This window comes from Marmota marmota, unplaced genomic scaffold (genome assembly GCF_001458135.2).
Source record: "Marmota marmota marmota unplaced genomic scaffold, marMar, whole genome shotgun sequence".
NCBI lineage: Eukaryota > Metazoa > Chordata > Mammalia > Rodentia > Sciuridae > Marmota > Marmota marmota.
Window position 1 is genome coordinate 68,635,549 of NW_026000026.1, and position 25,121 is coordinate 68,660,669.

The following is a 25,121-nucleotide window of genomic DNA, read 5'->3' on the forward strand; positions in this document are numbered from 1 at the left end:
TAAATTGGTGTTGGTGCAATCACTCTGGAAAGCAGTATGAAGATTCCTTCAAAAAATTGGAATGGAACCACCATTTGACCCAGTTATCCCACTCCTTGGTTTATACCCAAAGGACTTAAAATCAGCACACTACGGTGAACCAGCCACATCCATGTTTATAGCAGCTCAATTCACAATAGCTAAGCTATGGAACCAAGCTAAGTACCCTTCAACAGATGAATGGATAAAGAAAGTGTAGTATATAAACACAATGGAATATTACTCAGCCATACAGAAGAAAGAAATTATGGCATTTGCTGGTAAACGGATGAAACTGGAGAATATCATGCTGAAGGTAAAGTAAGCAAAAAAATCTCAAAAAAACCAAGGTCTGAATGTTCTCCAATATACGGATGCTAACATAGAGTAGGATGAGGGGAAATCAAAGTTCATTGGATTACACAAGGTGGGGAGGAAGATAAGGGGAGATTAGAATAAGAAATACAATAGAATGAATTAGACATAACTTTCCTATAATCATATATGAATACACATCCAGTGTAACTCCATATTAGGTACAATCACAAGAATGGAAAGTTATACTCCATGTATAAAAGATATGTCAAAATACATTCTACTGCCCTGTAAACTAAAAGGAACAAATTTTTTAAAAAAATTTTTAAAGAAAATTCATGAGTGAATTTGAGCCATTTTTCATGATTTTTTACTACATTTCTCATCCACAGCTTTTCAATCCATTCTTATTTTCCTAAGTATTTCTAGATACAAAATAATTTGTTAGCATAAAGGCCTTGGCATTTTACTTTTAACTTGCAAAACCTTATGGATTTTATATTTTTAATTACTTAGTTCAGATTCCAAAGAAATAAAACATGATTGACAAAAAAATAAAAAATAAAAACTTGTGATCCTCCTGCCTCAGCTTCTCAAGTTGCTAGGGTTCAGGCACACATCACCACGCCTGGCTCAAGTCTTGTATTTTAAGACATATAAGAATTATCATTTAAATATTGGCTGAGAAACTTCACTTTCTATTGCTATATGTACTTGGATTTTTCATTGTGGTATTCTTGCATTTAGGACTACTTTCATTTGGCTTACCCTTAGATTGGATTATAAATGGATTAAATGAGATATTTTAATGAAACTTCTGCAACAACTTGGCCAATGCCACATTTTTAAGGCCCAGGCTACATGCTGATCACAAGCAACAGGTTCCTGGCACCCATTCCCTTCAGTGAAGATCAGATTTCATGTAAACACTGAATAAGAAATGTTTGCACATATCATCATGAACACAATACATATTTTACAAGGTGGGAAAAAAACTATAAAGATCACCTAATTTGATATTTTTATTTCATACAGAAGAAAACTAAGTAGTTAGTACAATACTAAATATATGTCAAGGCCTGATAAAGTTTTGATGAATAAATCAGCAAAAGTCTAATTAGGGACAGGGTTAACACCACTCACTCACTTAACAAATACTCATGGAACACCTTCTAGTGCCAACAACTGTTTTCAGTTTTAGAAAAACTGTTGAACAAGATAAAGCTGATCTCAATGAATTTATTATCTACCTTAACCAAAGAGTAGTGAGTACTATGTCAAGAGTTTTTAAAGGATGGTGGTGTGACAGGGAGTGGGTAGACGGCTATGTTAGGCTGTACGGACAGGTGTGGCAAAGCAAAGTGTGTGGTTCACATCACGATGCCTGAGAGCATAGCTACTCTGATCACCTATAACATAGTTGGGTATTTTTCTGAAAATATGGGTCATTTTAAAAAATTGCTTGCATGATATTTCCATTGACTTATGCTTCTGCCCTCCTCTAGAGCTTAAGTTTCTTATTGATCTCCCTTGGTATGGCTCCTCAGAGAAGCTGTAAATTTATTTACTTTTCTAGTCCCTCCAAAATAATTAGTGACATTTAAACAGTCTCTTAATTAGAAATTAGAATTTATAACTTAAAGGATTTATGATAGATGCCACTGTGACTAAAATTATCACCTTGTTATTGATTGCCTTATAAACATTAGTTTTATGTGTAGGTAGGGCTTTGTTTTTCCTCTCTCATAAAAAAATAAAACAAGACTGAGCTTGTTCTTTTAGATATAACAAATATAAGTCCAGCCAATATAAAAGTATAGAACAAAAATCAAAAGAAAAAAAAACTTTGTCACTACCAGTGCTCACATGCTGTCCTAAATTGGTGTTTGCTGGCTACCCTTCCAAATGCTTTCTGACTACATATATGTAAATGTAAAATACATGAGACTTTTGAAGGGGTATTGTATATATTGTACTAATATATGCTTTCCCCCCCACACACACCCACAAAACATATTTTGGAAATCCATATAAGTAAGCAGACCTACCTCACTCTCTTTACCTATGCTATTACATCCATAAAATGTCATTTTGTTGAGGGCTGTGTAGATTTCTTACTATTTTTCCCTTGTTCAAACATTGTTTCCATGATCATTACACCTGTATGCTGTGCACGAAGAATGGGTACCTTGAAGTAGTCAGAGCGAGTTGAGCAGGGCCCGCCACTGGCCTATATCAGAGAACAGGGAGATCTTGAGAGAACCTGACCATCTCCTCCAAAATGAGGGGTCACAGCCTGGTTTCATGAAGAAGTCACCTGGCCCTGATAGAGGGTGAGAAGGGTCCCACAGCGGGAGCAGGCACACATACTCAAATGGCAGACTAGACACTGCCTTCAGGGGAACCAGCTCCACAGGAAGGCTGGCCAGTGGACCACCAGGGCCAGACCTGAGAGGAAGTACAAAATCATCAGCAAGAAAAACATCAAGGAACTGCAGGTGGAATGTTCCCTACAATGAGGCTCCTTAAGAACATGACAGAATGGCCTGAAAGGAAGAGCTTTGGGACAGTGGCCACACAGGGGCACTACTCCAGCCTAATCAGCTTAGACTTGCATGCTGCATTCCCTCTCCTTCCTTTCCCCCACCTTTGCCATGCAGGAACCAGATACTTCAGAGACAGGAATGAAAACATGAAATATCCAAAAGGAATTGTCAAAGTGAAAACTATGTTCCACTTCCCTACTGTGGATTTTCTTCCAAGTCTAAGAAAAGATCTAGGAAAGAGGGGGGACATGTAATAGTAATAGAAGTTTGTGGTTAGATAAGACTGAAGTTCTGAAGTTTCTGACATCTGAAACTGGGACCATCTCTAATTCTTGAATATGATTAGAAAACTGTAGAATCTTTCCAAAGGAGTTTCCTGAGACAAAGAAAGGAGATCAGACAGAAAGGACTCAAGAACAAGATAAAATTTAAAAAGGAAATAAAGTTCAATCCTGCTGGTATCCTACCAATAAAACAGTTACAGGGTAACATTTCTAGATCAAGTACAGATCTGGCTTTCTTGAAGGAGGATAATTAACACTTGGTGAGGAGTGACTCTTTGCCCACACCCAGTGTATGTATGCTCTCTGTCCTTACAACCTAACAATGATGAGATATAAGTATTAGCATATCCCCAATCCCCACAGATGAGGAAACTGAAACTCCAGAAATTTATATAGATGGCCCAGGAACACAGCTGATAATAATAACAGCTATAACATTTGCTGAGTTACCATGTGCCAGCTCTATGCTGAGAGTTGTTCACATGTTCCTCACTTAATCCTGGCAATAACTTGGAAGGTAGCATTAGTATTATCCCCAGCACAAGAAGTCTAACTCATATATTTCTTATCTCTTCCTGTTTCACCATTCTAGAAAGCCTAGTGCACCGTGAAGCCAAAGAGAAAGCTAACTCAAAAAAATCTTACCCTTCCATCTATTGTCCAGCTAGGAAAAGTCATCCTTGAAGCCCCCCCAAAAAAAAGAAAAAAGTGGTTCCAGATTTAATGTCCACCTGTCATGTCAGGAGCAGGTAGTTGCAACACAATTACAGAATAGAGGAGGTCTTACTCACTACCCATCCCTAGCCCAAAATTACTTGATTCATACCAATTGTTACTGGTCTGCTTTAAAAACACTAGTGTTTTCTATTTAAAGCTGTCAGACACAAACACTTGGGTTGTAGCATGGAATAAAATTAACCACCAAGCACATTTCTACTGCCAAGAATAAAAACTTAGAGCCATAAAACATGGTTTACTGTGCTAGAGTTAACTTTAAAGTTAACATTAACTTCCTTCCTAAGGAAGAGCACAATATTAGGATGGACACATTGCTCAGTGCCAGGCAGTCATGGAGAAACATATTTCCAGTAATAATTGAAACTGTACCAACAAGAGAAGGAAAAAACAGAGTCACTGTACACAACTACACAATTCACTCAAGAAAGACAAGGAAGCAAACAGGAATATGATAAACTTAGTTTTGTTGTGTTGTTTTGTTTTTTGAGGAGCACAGAGTGTGACATTTGTAAATCTTAGTTGTGATGGTACTGAAATCAACAAAGACACCTTCAGTTACCTCCTCAGCCCTTTATTTTATCTGCAAAGCAGGGCTACATCTGTTCTGTTTCAGTAAGGAAATGGAAATTTTTTTCATAGGCTGTGTATTAATTAAGAAATCCTACTACACGCAGATTTCAGTTAGTTTTTAGAAATCAATTTTATAATCAAATTTGTATCCTCTCCATCCTTTTGCTGAACTTGTTTCCAATAAAATATATTTGGTAGTCTGGACCTTTCTTTTGCTATGTTTTCAGAGTACACAGCACATAATATTTAGTGTCATAGTTTTGCCGTTATAGAATTGGTTTTCAAGGTAGACAATTAGAAAATGAAGGATAAGGAAAGAACCCAGAAGAACCAAGAAACTGTCAGACTTCTTAAATACTTTCTAACTTTACAGAGTATGATCTTTTTATTATTCCCTTCCTTTATCCCTTTTCACAATTATTTGTTAACCTATTAAAATAAGAAGATTCTGTGCTTTAATCTTTGAAGCAAGAGGGAAGGAACTGCACCTAAATTCTCAGCCAAATCCTTGGAAAAGGGAAACCACCCCCAACACACATTCATGCACAAGAAGCAAGTGGTAACATCGTGGAACAGAGAACCCCAGACTTAGCTGGAAAGGAAGACACACAAGGAAGAACATTCTTGCCCTTAGAGCAGACCTGGGCCACTTGGGGCGCCTAAGGGGAAGGCCATATAACAGCAGGGACAAGTGCACAACCCAAGGGACTGCCCAGCCTTGTTTTGTCTTTCCATTTGGAGAGAGTGTGGGTGAGTTTTCATTTAGGAAAATCATCATGCCACTATGCACATGCCAGAACCACAGGGTCATGTTAAACAAAACTGTAATTGACTTTGTTTGAAGGAGGTATGACCAGATTGCTTCCGCCTACTGAGAGACTTTGGTAAACAATGCCAGGCACTCATTCTTTTCTGTTACTGTGGGTCTATCAATCCAAACCAAATATGCCAGTCATTCTCTACAACCTGGGGTGCTGAGCAGTCTCAAAATCAAAGGAAAACAGAATTTTTTGAAAATCTTGTTTTCAAAAAGTGGATAAAAGGAGAAACGACAACTGAGTCATCACATTTAAAAATTCCCTATAAAGTAGGTTTTTAAAAAACAATATTCTCAAGAGGAAGGGGGAAGGGGTAGCGTGGGGAAGTGCTTAGGTATCTTGGTCCTATTTAGATATTCATATTTGGAACAACAAAATGGCCACAGAAAGCTGGATAAACATGCCAGCAACTGTAAAAGTAATAACTGTTCCTCCCAAACCAGTCTCAGAAGCAAGAAGGAGTACAGTACTGCAAGGAATAATTCTACCATCCATAAAAACAATTCTGCTTTATGAAAATGAGTGATGCAGGAAGCACACAAACATTCTCTATATCTGAAGACACAAATGCTTATGGTGTACATGTTAGTATTTATGCTGTTCTGAATTATTCCCTCTTTAATTTCAAGTAACATACTGTTACCTAAATTTAGGCATCTCTTCTTTGTCACATTTTTCTTATGTTGCACTTGCACTTGGGTTGACATCAATGTCTCAGTGCTGAAAAACACATGCTAATAATTATATTTTCCTTACTATGTGTTTCTTCTCTGCTATGGACTAATTCTTCTGATCTTGGTCATGAAAGCCAAGCAAATCAGATTTATGCTCATGGAAATATAACAAGAATTTTGGAAATGTTTGTGATCAATCCCAGATGTTCTGTTTGCTTAGATTCATAAAACTGGAAGAGAATTGCAAGAGAACTTAGGGGACTTTAGAATTGGAATTTTATATGGTTTGATGTCATTTACTAATGTTCCAGAAGGACAGATTACCTGAGCAAATGGGTTGTTTCTCCTAAGCCCCTAGAGTTCAAACTGATAAGATGAAACCAACTTTTGTGTAAGGGAATACCCTGTTTACAGATAAAGGGAATTCTGGCATCCCCCTTGTGAGGGTACCAGAAATCAAGTGTCAGACACCACAGAACACTTTTAAAAATTCTGGCATCAAGAGAGGTAAATGACACAATAATTCCAACAAATTAAAAACATAAAAAATCTATGAGACATGTAAAAAATAGTCATTATTGTTTCCTAAATGTACTGATGATACAATATGTAACACAGAATAACATGTGCTAAATGTCTGTTCTTTGCACGGTGAATCTTATAAAGCATAATTCTGCTCAGTTATTCTTCAATCAAGAAATCGTCTTATTATTTGGCCTTCAAAATACTGTTTGCCTTGAGGGAATGGAAGAAGTTTACTATCATTTATCCAGCCCCTTGATGCTCAGATGACTATATTTAAATCATCAAAATAGTTGGTTGTTAGTCTAATTGTTACAGCCCTTCAGAAACAGGAATATTTCATCTCCTCATTATACAAAATGCTTCCTTCATATAAATTTATTCTTTCTGGTTACTTTTAAACCCACAGTTATGACAGTGAACCTTATCATGGCAGCAGATAGACTTTATTAGTTGGTAAAGAGTTGACAATGCATGGGAGGAGCAAAAAGACTATGGTTGCAAATAAGAGAAACACTGGGAGTAGCTCATGAATGCATGGGCTACAGCACTGGTTTCCAAACTAGCCTACGTCAGAATCACCTGGAAGACCAGGAAACAGATTGTTGGTCCCACCCCCAGAGTTTCTAATTCAGTAAACCTGATGTAACCTAATGTCTAAAAGTTCGCACTTCTATAAACTTCCCAGTGATGCTGGTGCTTCTGGTCCAGGGACATTTTGAGAATCACCCACCTATGATATTTGCTCCTTAAAAAACTCTAGCCTCCTGAGACAGAAAAACATGTAATGGACAGATAGAAAACTCTCAGAAAAAGGAGCTTTTCCTTTCTCCTAGAAACTCTTTTCCCTTACCATAAGGATAACATCTATAAATCATTTGTTTCCCTAATGTTGGAGCTAATTTCTCTCATCTGGAGGACCACAAGACTGCCAAATGGCTACTGCCCTGACTGGAGTATTGTGTCCCTGGGTATTTACATTTAAGGAGGAATAAATCTCCTCAGAACATGTATATATCTCATTGTCCTAAAAACCAAGACACTGGGTGTTTTGTCCCTGTGGGAGATTTTACTTATAAACCTAAGGGTTGAAATAAGAATTAGGTAATTTAGGATTCCAAAGAGGAGCTGCAGGAGGGAGGATAAAGCTCCCTTCTTTCCCATTACAATCATGGACAACTTTTTTCTTGTCATTCACCTGTGAAGTATCCAGTCACTCAGGTTGAACATTGTGCCTGACTTTTCTCAGGTCATACCAGAAATAAAGTCTGGGGCCAAAGGGGTTGATGTGATAATACCTTGTGTGTGCTTTCAAGATAAATTAATAAAAATTAATATTAAAAATCCAACAGCAACCTAGCACTGTAAAACACCTTCACTGAGATTAGGATGTCTAGCATCTCCTGATAAGAGTCAGGAATATAGCAACTGATTCTTTAAAAGGAATATTAAGAAATTTCATCTGGGGTTGGGTTGTGGCTCAGCAGTAGAGCACTTGCCTAGCATGTGCTGGGCCCTGGGTTTTATCCTCAGCACCACATAAAAATAAATAAAATAAAATAAATGTACTGTGTCCAACTACAACTAGAAAATAAATACTTTTTTTAAAAGGAACTTCATCCAAATGATTTCTGCTGGGTAGAGGAAAAAAACATATGTTATGACTATGTTATAGTCTATTGCCTGTTAGATCATTAACCAGTTTCCAATCTAATTTAGCAATCTCCTCTAAACATTTTTTTTATTGAATTTCCTATAAATGCCCAGTCTCTCAAATGCTTTTAGAATCAGTGTTCCATCTTAGTGGTTCCTACATTAATTGAAGAGTCAAGTGAAATTGGTGACAGGTGTTTATATTTGTGCAAATCATCTTTTTAACCTTCTGAAAATTATATTTACTGGTGCGTCCAATAGCCATCAACTCCAACAGAATATAGAGCAGGAGTCGGTAGGCCTACACTTCATTTGTGCAGCTTTTGCATCTCTGCCACTGTGAAAAACTGTCTCTTTTCTTGACAAGAAAAAGAAAAGACTCAACCTATCTAAGACAGTACCTTCGTCCCATCTCAAATATTCGGTGTGTACTTGATATGGGAAAAATGAGCCTCCTAGAACTTTCAGTAGCACAGCTCCAGGTTCTTCTGGACTTTCACATAAAATTCTTTTTAAATGATGCCTTCTTGAAGTTGTGCAATGCAAATGTCTCTGAATTGGCCCCACTTGATCTTAGAATGACCGGAAGGATCACTTAAGTGTATGTGTATTTCATCCATACTCAATGACTCTGTGCTTAGATAAACGCCCACTCATCTACAGGATAAAGAATCAACCATAGGTCCATACCTGCAAGTATATAATAAGTGAAGGAGGGGTAGTTATGGGCTGCTTAAATGTATATAATGAGCCTCAGTCTTTTCCATTTTTCTTGCTTCTATGCAGAAAGACACTTCCTTCTCTGTTCAAGTAACTGCATTTAGTCACTTCTTGATGTAATGCTCAGCAATGAAATAGCACATAGGGAACTATGTGCTATTTGAAAGACAAGGCAAGCCCAGCTGTCTCCATTTCTTTCTTTCAGTAGCACATTTGTTAAAGAAGCAAGTTCTGGTCTCTCTATCCAGCTACAAACATGATCTATAGTATAGCAGTCCCTGTAGGAATAGTTTTGCCAAATTGTTTTTGGGTGTGTAGTCAATGACCTATGTTGAAGCTTATATACACAATGACCCTCGGAAGAGTTTGGTTGAGAATGTCATTCACTGTATCACATAATGATATGTCTATTATGATTTCAGGAACTACCTGCCTGTCCCCAGCTGCAGGGATAGTTCTGCATCTTCAGAGCCACAAATATACTTGTATGTTATATAAAATTCACTCCAAATATTTCTGTTCTGAATGGCTGGCAGAATCTCAGACTCAAACCTAAGGCCCTTCTTGGATCTTTGTGGCTGGCAATCAAAAACTCATTCTGGAAAACCTTCTGGTCCATAACTGGCATAAAAGTTTTAATTAATGTCATTTCTTGCTCCATTTTAATATCAATGACTATTGATTTCTTCTCTTTACCCTTAACATTTTGCTCTCTCTTGCATTCATTCTTTCTGTCTCTTTCTCTCTCTCCCTCAAACACATACACACACATCTGTTAACTTTAGAACTTTCTGGAACAAGGCAGGCAGTAGAAGAAAGTTGTTTTTTTCCTAAGGCCAGGATTTAGTACATTAGCCCTTTGTTAACTTATGCCCTCCTAACTCATATATTATTTACCTACGATCTCTCCTTCCTTTATTGCCCAATGTTTCTTTCCTACTCTTACTATGAGCACTAATTAGAGGCTTAGCCAATATTCAGTGAATTTTCAAGAAATGCATTTTTTTAAACATTGTTTCTTTCAATGTCAATTAGTGGACAGATATTAAGGGGGATTGTTTAGGAGAAGTATTTTTTAATTAATTATCAATAGTTTTATATTCAAGTCTTTCTATACTAAAAGTAAAATTTATTACTGCAGACATGTTTCTGGTTGTGTTTTAAATTTTCACTAGCCACCAGCAGCATATAAAACACCATAAAAAATGGCAGTAGGCCTAATTATAGCCCAGTGGGCAAGCTGCCTAAAATGGTAATTTCATTCCTCTAATATAATTCTGTTTATTTGGCCTGGCCTGTCAATTTTGGTTTTGTCATCTCTTATTCATCACAATTTTTAAATATCTGTATCTATCACTAAACTATCCCAAGCATTTTTACTCACATGAAGAAAAGAAAAACCTAATTTGTAGAGAATGTCTAAATAACAACTGTGTTATAAATTCTGAGATTTCCCTAATAATGTATCAATACAATCCAATAATAGTTCACCTTTTAATGTTGCAAATTCCGGACATTAAAATTTATGCTTTTAATTCTGTTATTTCCAAGAATTCAAAAATTATTCCCCTCAGGGAATAATTCCCCTAAACCTTTCTAAATGCATTATAATTTCTCATGCAGTCTGATTACTTGTGTAAGAGAAAGGACGCAGTGGGATTTACTCCTCCCCCCAGATGACTGTGGTATGGAGTTTCACACACAGCGGGTGCTACCTAACATTTGTTGACTGTGAAAGGAAGACACACCTTCAGGGCCCACTTCCATCACCCAGTCTCTGCACTGGCCCAGCGGTGATTCAGAATGCTGCTGCAGCTCCAGATTTCAGATTCAGGTTCCCTTTCAGTTTTCCATGACCTCCAGCTCATGCACAAACATAAGTGAGAAGTATCCCCAACATCTAGCATAGGAAAGTGGGGAAGCAGTACTCTCTTCTCTCTTATCTAAACTGCATGCAGATGCATGAGGCAGTCATTTAGAAAGAAATCACACAGCTCAGACATCTGTAATTCCTCCCACACCAATAGATCAACAGAGCATCTCCAGAAATACATCTCCTCTCCCCAAAATGGGTGAGTCCAAAACCTTTCCAAGTTTCAGGACTAGATCACAAATTCATACTTGTCATTAACTAGTCTAAAAATCTCAGATAAGTTATAACCACTTTGATGAGCTTCTTTTCTTAAGAATCCAAAAGGAAGTGACTAATATCTAGGACCCCTGCTGATATCTGAGCCACTCAAAACCATCAGAAGAATTATATTCTGGTATAATTTCCATTCTCATCTCCTTGCTTCATCTTCATGGCCGTTAGAAACTCACTGAAAAACTTTTGGTTACATTTGGCATTTACAGACCCTAGTATACCTCTCAAACCCCATCTAAGTATCTTGGAAGGATTACAAAAAAAAATCTTTGCCTTAATTAGCTTCCTAAAGTTACCATAACAAATTGTGACAAACTTGGTGGCTTAAAATAACAGAGATTAGTGTCCAAGGCAGTTGTTCATGCCTGTAATTCCAGTAACTCAGAAATCTCAGGCAAGAGGATGGCAAGTTTGAGGCCAGCCTCACCAACTCAGTGAGACCCTGTCTCAAAATAATAAGTAAATAAATATTTTTTTAAAAAAAAAAGAGCTGGGGACATAGCTTAGTAATAAATCCCCAGTACCATACAATAAAAAATTTGTAATAGAATAAAATAATAGAAATTAATCTCCTCACAATTCTGGAAGCCAGAAGTCTAAAAGTCCCATCACTGGAAGGAAGCAAGGTGTTGGTTGTCTGGCTTTCTCCAGAGGAGCCCTTCTTCACCTCTTCAGCTTCAGATGGCTTCTGGCATTCCTTGGATTGTGCATCATCATTCTAATCTCTGCCTCCACTTCATAGGTCCTGCTCCACTGCTGCTTGTGACAAATCTGCCTCTGCCTTATTTCCAAGTAGTTATCTGTGATTGCATTTAGGACCCACCCAAATATCCAGAATGTTCTCCCAGTCTGCAATAACTTAAGCTCATCTGAAATATTTTCACTACATATAAGATCATTCATGGTTTCCAAAGGATATTTTTTGAGGGGGCAGCACACCACATGCCTAAAACAGTATCAGCAGAGGAACCACCTTGAATTCAAGTATAACTGATCAGAAAATTGAAATAGAAAGAGCAGTGGAGACTGCTACACTAGAACAGAGGAAGAGGAGTCTGCTAACAAAAAGTGAATCACTGCATATATCCACCTTCCTTCATCCAACCTGACAGGAGAGTCGAAACTGTGCTTGGAGGAAACAAAAATCATAACACCTGAGTCATGACCGTCTAGTAAAATGGAGAACAGAAATGTGGCACAGAACTGAAAAGCAGGGATTAACCCAAAGCCTACACAGTGAACTAAAGGACTTGCAAATTCTTCTTCTGACCTACTCCCAAAAGGCTATCAGAGAGCCCCACATAAGAGCTTCCTATATGAAAAAGATGAACAATTTCAGAGAACTACACCAATAAATCATAAAGTTGGTCACATCCCAATGAAAAGACCAGCTCCCTCTCTAAACACCATAATAGCAATTCTCAGACTTTTTGATAAGAACCTCTATAATACACTTGAAGAGCTCTTTTTTATTCAGGTTATATCTATCAAATTTTACCATATTAGAAATTAAATTTGAAAAGCTTTTAAATGTTAATTTCAAAATAATAGCAAAATCACTACATAACAAAACAACATGTTTTTATGAAAAATATTTTCCAAAAAAAAAAAGATATTAGTGGAATAGTGGTATTTTTTGCAATATCTTTAATGTCTATCTTAGTAAAAGACATTTGGATGTTTATATCTGCTTTTGCATTTAACCTGTTGCAACATGTTGTTTTACATGAGGTATATGAAGAAAATGCACCCACACAGCAATATATAGTTAGAAGAGAGAAAGATATTTAATACTTTTTCAGATCATTGCATACTGAAACTACACCATCACTTGAAAGCAGTAGTTTCTTAAATGCTAATTGCATGGCAGAATCTGAAACTATTTCAATGAACTTTTTAACTTTGTTACGTTAAAGTCTATTGGTGTATCTTGCACTTTGAATGTGTCATTTTGTAACACTGTGCAATTTATCATTTGGAAAACCTTTGCTCACCAAGCAATACAGATCTTCCAAATGTTGACAAATTTCATTATATAATATTTTTAAATCATATATGCTAACATTTCCACTGATCTCATCGGTAAATTCTGTAAGTATTGGGAAATATCAAGTTCCCAGTAGCCAATACAAGTTTTCCAATCCTTTATTTTTTTTCTTTAAAGCTTGAATTTTATCTTCAGAGGTAGTCAGTTGTTTTCCTTAAGTGATAGGTTCATTTTATTCATTTTTAAGGAAATTTCTTCCAAAGATCCACATCTGAATAACCATAGTTTGTCAGTCATGTTTTCAAGTAAAAATGGTCTCCTTGGAGGGAGGAAATGGTATTTCAACTCTCAAACAGTTACACTAGTGCTTTTTCTTGAGAATGTCATTGATCTCTGTATGCAGAAGTGCTGTAGTCATACTTCTCACTTTCTCACATAAAATATTAAAAGCTGTGTACTTAATCCATAAGTTTTACTGTGTCATCAAGGTCAGTCTCAAGGGAAGCTAGCATTCTCTTTATGGCAGTGAGTGGTGCTTAAGGATTCCAGTATAGCTTAGTGCTACTTCCTATGTTCACAGCAAAGGCTTCAGCAGTTTTGTCCATCACTGTTTTGTACCATTAGAGCAAATGTTAACATAGTGAAAGAGGCAAATAAAATCTGGTATTAATACAAAAATAATTTTGACTTAATGAATTCCCTGCAAGGCTCTCTGAGACCTTAGGGACTATTGAACAACACCATGAGAACAACTGCCCTATTATTAAATGAACAAATCTTGTCATAATATTTTGAGAACCCAATATGCATTTAGTCCTTTACACAGAATATGAAGAGTCGATAATCCTTTGTGTGCTGAGGGTTGCCCAAACTATCCTCAGGCTCAATGATTCACTAGGTCTTGCAGGACTCACAAAAGCTGACATATTTATGACTATATTTTATAACAATCAAAGGATACACATTAAAATCAGCAAAGGGAAAAGGCACATGGGGCAAAGTCCAAGAGAAACAAGGCACTGTCCCGTCCTGGCATAGTTACAAGGGGATGCACTTAAATCTCTAAGCAATGAAGTGGTGACACAATGAAAGTATTGCCAACCAGGACAGCTCAGCTGAGCCTTGAGGTTCAGGGATCTTATTGGAGAGTCGGTCACATAGACAACCAGCACTCATATCACTGACCTCAGCTACTCAGACTTCAGCTCCTCCTCCAGACAAAAACAGGTATTTACTATAAATCACATCATCAGCATAAATTACCTGATCAACCTGCTGTAGTGCAACCCAAGGCCACAGGCTTACCAAATCAATCTTCCAGGCAGAATATCCCAAAGGCTCAGAGTTTATCACCCAAGAGCCAGCCAAAGGCCAATCTTGATGGCAGGATTTGAAACCCAGACCTGCCAGAGTTAACCCTTTCCTGCTCAACTCCTAACAACATGAAAGAAAGAGATGCAAAGAAAAAAATAAAAAGGAGATAAGAAACAAAGCAACATAATAGAAAACTTTAAATTAAGTATAATTAATTTTCTCAGTGAGAAAAAAATATTAATAAAACAATATAAGGAAGCTACATAATGATCCAAAGATAAGAAAGAGTTCTTGAAAATTGACCCTCATCATAAAACATCCAAAATATAGAAGTTGATAAAATGGTTGAATATCAAAGCAGAATAAATCACCAAGAAAATTAAATAACAACAAAAGAATTTCAAAAGATAGAAACATGAAAGGAAAAACAAACAAACAAACAAACCCTAGAATTGATCCAGTATATCCAGTAAATAAGAATACTAATGGTGAGAGAAATAATTCAAAGAAATAATACATTTTTTTTCAGAACCAAAAGCATTTACAGTTTGAAAGAGCCAACCAAGTGACCAGAACAATGAAAAAATATCCATCAATACAGAATTTCAGAATTCCACAGATAATGAGATCCTAAAAGCTTCTAATGAGAAAAAGTCTGTTAATAGAAAAAAATGATTATGAGAATGGCATCAAATTTCACAATAGCAATACTGAATACTAGAAGGCAATGAACCAGGCTTCAAAATCTAAGAGGAAATATTTTTTTCTCCTTAAAATTCTGTTCCAAACCAAAATATCAATCAAGTGTAACAATGAAATAGAGAATGGTTAAACACAACAGGGTATTTTAGGTGATATCCCAAGCACCATGCCCTTATGCAGGCTATGCTTCAGCAAACAAGGGAGTTAGGCAAGAAAGAGGAATTCACAGACTACAGACTCCAAGAAAATGGCTCAAACCACAGAGTATGAATGTCAAAGGTCCCACAAAGATCCCATGCATCACTTTCTTTCTGATTACAACTAGTACAACCATGCAATCTTTGTTTGCTAAATAGTACTTGATACAAGTTAATAAACCTCCCTAACTGCAAGGCACCATTCCCACAACTTGGAGAATATGTTTTCTTTCATTTTCTGAAAGCTAAATATCACATAGGAGTAGAGAAATATGAAAAGATATAGAAAAAAACCTTTTGGGAGTTATGCTTTATTTCCCTCTGGGAATAGCTCTAGTGCTTTTCATGCAACATTGCATTTTAACTTCTCAAAAGACCCATGAGAACATTCTTATCTCCAGCTTACCAATGAAAAATGGCATTAGGAAAAAAGGTAATACTTTACCCAAGTTCACATGACTAGTAACTGGTGGAGCTGAATTTGAACACATGTAGCCAGGGTCCATGCCCTTGAGCATACTATATACTTCCTCTGTAGCCACAAATATGGAAAAGAATTGGTGGTAGAGATTCTAACAGTAGCACATGTAAGTAGCAAATAAGTGCCAATCCAAAAGTCAGTCTTCAGCTAGCTCCCAAGGCAAAGCCAAATGCCTATATTATTTTATGCTGATTTTCTATCTTTCTTTTCAAACACCAAAACTAGAAAAACAATGAGCAAAATGTCTATAAAATAGTAAGAACTGAATAAATAATAGCAGGTTGAATTAACAGTCTCAACAATGTATCTATCCAAAATATTTTAAAAATGAAAACATTTTCAGAGTTTATAAAGTTGATATAGTGAGCTTGATTTGTAGACAATTCATTCCTTGTGAAAAAAAAATCTTACCGTAAACTAGATCTCATATGCATAATCACTCCCAAGTTAGTAATATTATGAATTTTAAGCACAAAAATTATGGGAGAAAATAGTGTTACCTTCTTAATTGATAGAAAAATGTCTAAGTTTTGAAAAATATCATTTTTGTTCAAGTTGTAATTTACAAATATTGAAATAAAAATTGTCTTGATTAGTAACTATATAGGATCAAATTTTATTTATATTTTAATCTATTATGAATAAGGAAGAAGGTACACTTACAGAATATAAAATGTATTTTGCAGCAGAGATACATACAAGATTTGTATTTCAAATACTGCATGCACTCCAAATATCTAAACCAATTTGTATTTATTGGATAAAGGAAAAAAGGTCAATTTCTAATTTCACAGAACATCAGTGTGTACTTTCAAGGTATTGATTTTGTCTCTGACAGTTATTGTATTCCATTAGAAAATTATAGCTTAGAGGTTATTAGAAACATTGCAGAATATTACATGTGCACTATGGCGATTTATTACTGAGCTTTCTCAATTTCATTCTCTTGGGATTTCACTTTTTTAATGTAGACTGTTAGATATACAATACCACAATGAGATAATGATTAATTCAATTTGTTAATTGGATCAGAAGAATCTTCAGAATCATGAATCAGACCATTGTTCTATTTCAAGTTCTATTTAGTTATAATCTAGGAACAAAAATAACTATAACAAAAATTTCACCAATGTTCATGAATCTATCCTTTGTGAAATTTTCTTAGACTTATTCAAATTACTTCACATATAATAAATTCTTCAAAAGTTAACTACAATTATCAATTACTGTCTCTAAGTTATTTTTATTTACCAAATTCCACTAAATATGGAAATTAACTTTATTTTTAGAGGTTGTAGTATCTTATCACAAACATATTACATGGCATTTTTTGGAATGGGCAAAGCCAAATAATAAACAGCAAGGGGGAAATTTCATTTATTACTCATCTGTTTAATCTGTAAAAAGCAAAAGGCAGGGAGAACTTAAGGACCACATATGAGATAGATTGTGTACAAACACTTATTAAACTATACCTCACTAGGCAAACTAAAGGTGTTATTGACATGGAAATCTTGAGACATTTCCTCCTGTAACTGTTCAGCATCAGAAAAGACATTAGAATCCTTAGGATTTTGGAACTGCACAGGCCCTATTTTAGTCCTTCTAAAAAAAGGTGATGTGGCTATACAACCAGTTGACATAAGAACTAAGTTTCTATCATTTCAGAAGAAAACCTAGGCATAAATTTTGGGGATTCCAAATTAGACAGTAGTTATTCAGATGTGATGCTAAAACCACAAGCAACAAAAGAAAAAAAGTTAATTACAATTTACCAGAATATAAAACGTGCTTCAAAGGACTTCATCAAGGAAGTAAAGAGATAATCCAATGACTAAAAGAAAATATTTGCAAATCATATAACCAATAAGGGACTTATATCCAGAATATAGAAAGAATTATAACTAACTAATATAAAGACAAATGGTCAAACTTTCAAATAGCAAAAGGGTTTGATAGACATTTCCCAAAAGAAGATATATAAATGGCTAATAAAAATATGAAAAGATGTTCAACATCATTAGTCATTAGGTAAATGCAAATACCAATAAGATGGTCTTGTGTGCGTGTGTGTGTGTGTGTGTGTGTGTGGTGCTGGGGATTGAACTCAGGGTCTTGTATGTTCAGGGCAAGCACTCTACCAACTGAGTTATATCCCCAGCCCAGGATGGCTATTATTAAAACAGTGTTGGTAGAGAAATTGTGGTTTGCATACATTGCTAGTAGGAATATAAAATGGTACAGTAACTGGAAAAACAGTTTGGAAATTCCTCAACATATCAAATATAAAGTTATAATAAGACACAGCAATTTCACTGCTAGTTACCTTTGTATGAAACTTATACTTATTCCTCACAAAAAATTGTATATGAAAAGCAACACTATTCATAACAGCCATAAAAAAGAAACAATTTAAATGCCCATCACTTCATAAAAGAACCAACAAGTGTGGTGTATCCAAACAGTGTAATATCAGCTGTCAATAAAAATGAATGAAGTACTGACACACACAACAAGGACAACTTTGAAAACATTATGCTAAATGAAAGAAGCCAGACCCCAAAGGTCATATATTGTATGCTTCCATTTATATAAAATGTCTGGAACAGTCAGATCTGTAGAGATGGAAAGTAGATTAGGCACCAAGAGAGTCAAAGGGGAAATGAGGGAGTGAATATTAATGGGTACAGAGTGGAGAAATGTTCTTAAATTTTAGTGATAGTTGCACAGTTTTGCAAAACCATTGAAATGTACATACATTTAAATGAGTGAATTTTTATGGTATGTAAATTATTTATCAACAAAGGTTTTAAAAAGAAAGTTCACAGCAATAGTATCTTTAGTGTTGAAAATAACCTAAAAATTCACCAATAGTACAACAGATAAATGAATCTGCCTAGTTACACTCTGAAAAGTCCATAGCACAAAAATTAATAAATTTTATACAACAGCATAAATAGAGAGGAATGTCAAAATCATATCACTGAATAGACTAACAAACTCATTTCTATTTATATTAGAGTTCAAATACTAAGATTAAATGAAGTAATTTCTATCTGACTCTATTTCTCACTCAAAGGAGAAGATCATAATTAAAAATTTGCTCATATTACAAAGTCTTCACTTTTTAACATTAAAAATCTTTTGCTGTGAAAAAAGGCCTGTGCTTTGTGTAAATAGATACAATTAATATTTTTACCTTCATTCTGTACTTTATCTTACCCAAATCTTATTTAAAGAAAAAAAATATGTTGACTTCTGAAATGCAAACATAGACAGGTGAGTAAATTCTAAACATTACAAAAATGCCCCTTAAATATTAAAAGGGTGATTAAGGAGTAAGTCCACTTGGTCCCAACAGTGTGGCTTGCAAGTTAAGAGAGTCTGAGTACAGCAGCCCTTACATCTTAGTTGGTCATAAAAATCTTCATAGAGCCTCCTAATACTTCCAAGACCTTTTGTTCAACATAGAAACCAGTTATAAAATAGAAAACCTTTAAACTTCAACTCTCTTTATTTTGAGGCAGTTTTCCCTTTTTAGAATTCTCTGATCAGGTGTTTAAAGTCAAAGGAAAACAAATCCATACTAACTGCCATTTAGTTTTTTCACTGGTTTGTAGATGGTTTTAGGTGGTAGCATCTCTGAGAGAGAAGTGATTGACAAGATCAGTGGGTTTCTGGATTTTACTAAGAGGAGATTCTGATTCAATGAGGCTTAGACACTTGTGTATTTTAAGAGGCACTACAAGGAATTTTGAAGAAATTAATGAATTGGAGATTTCTTAATGTCCTAGCTCCTCTTACAGTTTTACATTATAAAGTAATTTAACCATGTAAACCAACAAGTTGGTAACATCATTATGGTCCTGGGCTGGTCAGGTCATCAGATACAAGCCTTGGAAGACAAACACACTTTGCCTGTGATAGGGGAAAAAAAACTGTGTTTTTTCTAGTAAGAAAAGCTGGAATCCCATCCCATAAAGAAAGCCCAACAGGGGTTCAACACTGTAAGAGTAACCAGAATCCATTCCTTAAATGATGTATATTCTTACAGAGAAAATGAGAAATTATGTGATAAGAAATTCTCATTCCCTAGTCTTGTGGTAATATTTTTCTTTTAGATATGTATAAACAATCTCCACACAATTATTGGGTCTCAGGTCATACCCAAAGGTTTCCATGCCTTTCTGTAAAAATGGAAATTAAAAATCCAGAGAAAATTATTAAGCTCCAGATTTCTGTTTCTCCAATTTAGTAATGAAGCAACAGTATAATATGTTAAAGACACTTAGAATGAAGGCACAGAGCTGAGTCTGGTGGAATGCTGGCCTTGCATGCTTGAGGCCCTGAGTTTGAACTCTAGCACGAAAGAAAGAAAGAAAGAAAGAAAGAAAGAAAGAAAGAAAGAAAGAAAGAAAGAAAGAAAGAAAGAAAGAAAGAAAGAAAGAAAGAAAGAAAGAAAGAAAGAAAGAAAGAAAGAAAGAAAGAAAGAAAGAAAGAAAGAAAGAGAGGGAGGGAGGAAGGAGGAAGGAAGGAAGGAAAGGAGGAAAGAAGGAGGGAAGGAAGGAAAGGAGGAAAGAAGGAAGGAAGGAAGGAAAGAAAGAAAGAAAGAAAGAAAGAAAGAAAGAAAGAAAGAAAGAAAGAAAGAAAGAAAGAAGGAAGGAAAGAAAAGAATTAATGCACAGATTTAACTCTGCATGTCTTTTATGGTTATTAAGATAATAGTTATCTCCTATAGAATTCCCAGATGTGTTAGAAATCATCTAATTTTTTTTAAATGGTTGTCTCATAAGGTCCTTAGATTCCTTTGAAGGGTAGATTTTCTCTTGGGTTTTCCATGGATGTCACTTCCTGCAGACACATGTTCATGGAAGTCAGAAGTATTGCCCAGATAGTGTAAGGAGACGTCACACAGTAGTCCGGCCTAAAGTAAAGAGCTGAACATTTTTTGGTTTCTGCCTAATCCTACCATAGTCCCACCAGTTTCCTCTGCAGCAGAGCAGGTCTGCTTCTGATGGTCCTGCTTCTACAAAACAGCATACTGCAAAGAGGCTTCCTCTCATTCCCTTATTTCTGCCTGGGACAGGTTTATTGACTCAACTTCTCTTTCTTTAGAAAAGAAGTTACATAAATTAAAACATTTTTTCTGGTTAGGGTGACAAGAACAAAGTTATTTTTAGATTCCTAATATATTTTGAGAGAATGTTTACTAACCATTAAATACTAAACATCAACATGCCTTTTGGTTTTTAATCTTCCAAAGAATAAAAAAATAATATGACACTGAAAATTTTATCAGAATATCAATATGTGTTTTTTATTCTCCTATGCATAGGTATTTTCCCCTCCTTAATCCCAAAGGGGTTTCTAAGCTTACATTTTTCCCTTGACTTGCCTCAAGTGCTTTTATGTCTAAATATAAAACAGAAACTACTGAAATGACACCTTTTCCTGGTTTTCATGTTCAAAAACTTAAAAGTCATAGAAAGAATCCTGGGTCATCTCAGAGAAAGAAAAGAGGGAGGTGAGGGCTTGGGGTAAAGGGAGTAAGAGAATGTCTCTGAAGAGCAGAGGGACCACAGTTCATCTTCACAGAGATGTATGTACATGACCCCTCCCCAAAAGGTACCTGGCTCTCTGATGTACCTTAAAGGTGACCTGTGGAGGATAAATGAGCATAGAATACTAAGAACATATCCATGGGTGCCTTGGACAAAGATCCTACACCCTGTCTTAGCACAGATGTGACAATGCTGATATGTGTCCTAGGAAACTAGAAAGTGATAAGAACTGAAGACCAAAGAAACACAACAATTTGGACTGTGGAGGATCCCTGAAACATCTGGGTGATCAGAGTGGCAAGAAAAGAACCTTCATGATGATTGCACTTGAATTTCTAAGTAGCCTACCTTGAAAGAGTGTCTGGAGAAAATCTGAGAAAAACAAAGGGGATACAACTGTCTCTTATTTCCCCAAGTTACAGAATAAATAGGAAATCCTATACATTAACAATATTTAATAGTAAAATTCTTTGTATATATGTCATATCTTTGCAGATAGAACTCTTCCTGAAAACTACTAATCAGTGCTTTCAATGTAAAGAAAGGTCATCTGTAGATTCATGAAGATATTTGATGCAGTAGCCACAGCAGAAACATGCTTTTGTGTACACAATGTAGAGATTGAAATATAATAAATTACTGCGAGTTATACATGAAAGCCAATCACTTCTTCTTAACTCACAGTGGAACAAAACCAAAAAGAAATGAAGTATAAAAATGCCAGACCCCCAGTTCTAAAAGCATCATTGAATACCTGCTGAAAATATCAAGAGAATCAGTTTACCCACAATGCAACCATGATTCAAGTATGTTTTCCTCCTTCTTTTGAATAAAGAACTTAAAGTGCCTTAAGACTGTTTGATGGTTGCACATTTATTTTTATAAAGAAAGCTGTAAATATATCCACTCTTTTTTACACCCCCTGGATTTCTCTCTTACCCTCTTGTATTTTATTCTCGTCCCATTTTTACTTTAAATTTTCCAATTGAGTAAACCTTAAGCTCTAAATACAGGACTTTTGAAAATATTTTCCTTTTTCTACAGTAAGCTAACTTTGCACCAGGTGGGCTGCCCAAACCCACTCCACAGGAATAGAAAGACTTCTCCCACAACTTTATCCTGAACTAATTCTTCACTGTAAGAGGAATACTTGTAGATTTATATTATTTTAAGTTTTGTAAGAAGTCAATGTGTATGAGATGAATTATCACTCACATCTGCCATCTCTGACTTGTACAGAGCCAAATGGCTGACTTCCCAACAATTGCCAACTCCACAGAGCATTTCCCACCACTTGACACCAAGCGCCATCTATAGGTTAGGATTAGAACACAATTATAATTAAGACCAATAGGGTAACCAGGGACCCTCTGTAGAAAGGAAACAAAGGAGCATTCCTAATTCCATACAGAAGTCCCTAGGCTTGACATGCATTGTTGAGATACATACCAAAGGATGCATATGGCCCTAAATTTCATGATAGGATTTTTTTTTTTTACAATTTTGCATGCTAAGTAGCCTCTGAAACCCTCATTGAGGTGGACTCCATGGCAGAACAATTCAGCCACCCCCCCCCCCAAAAAAAAGAGTGTAAAAGGTATTTGCTGCCTAAAATGGTATGCTTGCCCTGAGAAACTGCACTGCTCACAAAGCAGTGGAACTGTGGAATACAAATAGAATGAGACCAAAAAAAATGTCCTATTAAGACTGCAACAAAGATCTTAAGGGAATCTTCTGATTTTGCATCTGTAAAACAGGCATAATAGCTCCCAATCTATTTCACAGGCACATACCCAAATAGACAAATTTATACAAGGCTTTGTTCTTATTGGTTAACACTGAAGAGCCAAATCCACTTTTTAAAAATATTTTTACTAGTTGTTGATGACATTTATTTAGTGACCTTAGGTCACAAACAGATCATTTATTAAATTATTAAAGCACAGACATATCATTCAAGGGATTCATGTCCTACACTTGGATAAATGTATTCAATGGCTCTTTTTACATACATTTTACTAAACCAGAATCATAAGATCAACAAACTACCTTTCATTTTCAGTTACAATTAATAAAAAATTGATTCTGAAACATTTTTGCTAGAATGAAATCATTCTTTTAAAAAGTTCTATGTATGTGTGTTGTGTGTCTGAATGTCTGTGTGTCCTAGTTCGGACTCTAAGAAGGCCAAAATTCAATGACACACCACCAATAGCAATAGGCATCTCTGGCCACCCAGATTTTGATTTCCATATACTATTTTCTACTCAAAACAACAATGCTCCTTGTTGTCATACTCCCAAACAAGTTCCATAGAGGAAACCCCCATTTTAAAGACTGACTAACAAGTATAAAATAATATTATCTAATGACTAAATGTTAAGACTAGCTATAATTTTCTTTAAAATAGTACTACAGTATAAAGATACATAAGGCAGTTCTATATAGTAAAATAAGTTAAGCACATTATATTTGAAGAAGATAATTAAAATTATTACAGATAACATTAATAAATTTGGAATTATTGCTTCTTAGAACAAATGTGGCCAATCAGAATACTCAATATGCTCCTTGCCCTAGGGAAGCCAAATATCAGACGAGAACAGTGGTCCCACAAGACTGTACTCTGTCTGAATGATGAAATTTTATTTAAGAAGAACAATAGATAAAATAGGAAGTTCTTTTTATTTCCCCTGAAGGAATACATCACAGCCCAGGACTAACATATTCACCCATTTTTAAAAAAAATATTTTTATTAGTTGTTGATGACATTTTTAAATTTTATTTATTTGTATGAGGTGCCAAGAATCAAATCTAGTGCCTCACACATACTAGGCAAGCAGTCTACCACTGAGCCACACTCCCAGCCCCCCAATTTCTTACTTTAAGCACCAGTGGTAAATTCTCTTATCCCATAGAAGAAATTAACATTTTCCTTTCTATGTAGGCTTACACCAACTACTGAAATAGTCAACAACTAGAGGAGCCGTAAAAAATAACATTTTTTAAAATCTTCTAAGTAAATGATCCCTCTTCTGCTCAGGAAACAAGACTGAACCCCCTAGGCACTTCATAGGCATTAACTTAATTCAACAAGTATTTACTATCTACCTACTATGTGTCAGATACTATACTAGTTCCTGGGGATACAACTGATGGTAGACAGCCTCTTCATCCCCAATGATCTCCCCTCAATGTTCACCTTTGTGTAATCCCCTCTCCTTGAGTGTGGGCTTGACCTAGTGACTCTCCTCTAATGAGTAAAAATGGCAAAAATGTGTGATGTCACTTCCAACACTGGATTATGAAAATACTGTGGTTTCTGTCTTGGATGCCCTCTCTCACCCTGGAGAAAACCAGCTGTGTATATGGAGGCAGCCTTGGCCTACATGAATTACCTCAAAAGCAGATTTCTAAGCCTGCCAACAACCACAGGAGTAAGCTTGAGAGTAAACCTTCAGCCCAGCCTGACTGCAACCTCAGGAGAGATCAGAAGCCAGAGGCACTCAGCTAGACCACACCCAGATTCCTGACCCACAGGAACTGTAAAATGATAGATGTTTACTGTTTTAAGCTGCTAAATTTGGCTGTAATTTGTTATGCAACAATAGAAAACCAATACACAATGGTTTGTAAGGCAAATAAGGTTCTTGCCTAAGTGGAATTTATAATTGAGTGGGTAGAGATGGGTGATAAACATGAACATGATAATAATTTTACATAGTTTTCAATGCTATGGAGAAAGTAAAAATAGGATAATGGATTTGAAGGTGACTGCATAAGTAGATGGCAAAAGAAGTCCTCACTGCAGCAACTTAGTAAGCCTAAGTATTTGAGGCAAAAGGAGTATGGTATCATAAAAAAAATTAAATGA

The 25,121-nt window shown here is 35.7% G+C and overlaps 1 protein-coding gene across 1 annotated transcript in view; it reads left to right on the plus strand.

Moving 5' to 3' along the window:
• Positions 1-307: 307 nt before the first annotated feature.
• Positions 308-25,121, plus strand: part of LOC107150482 (nuclease EXOG, mitochondrial-like) — a 33,138-nt gene continuing 8,324 nt past the window's right edge. The window contains exon 1 of the mRNA XM_015495572.2: positions 308-334. Within this exon, the coding sequence (XP_015351058.1) occupies positions 308-334 (27 nt within the window). The remainder of the gene's footprint in view (positions 335-25,121) is intronic.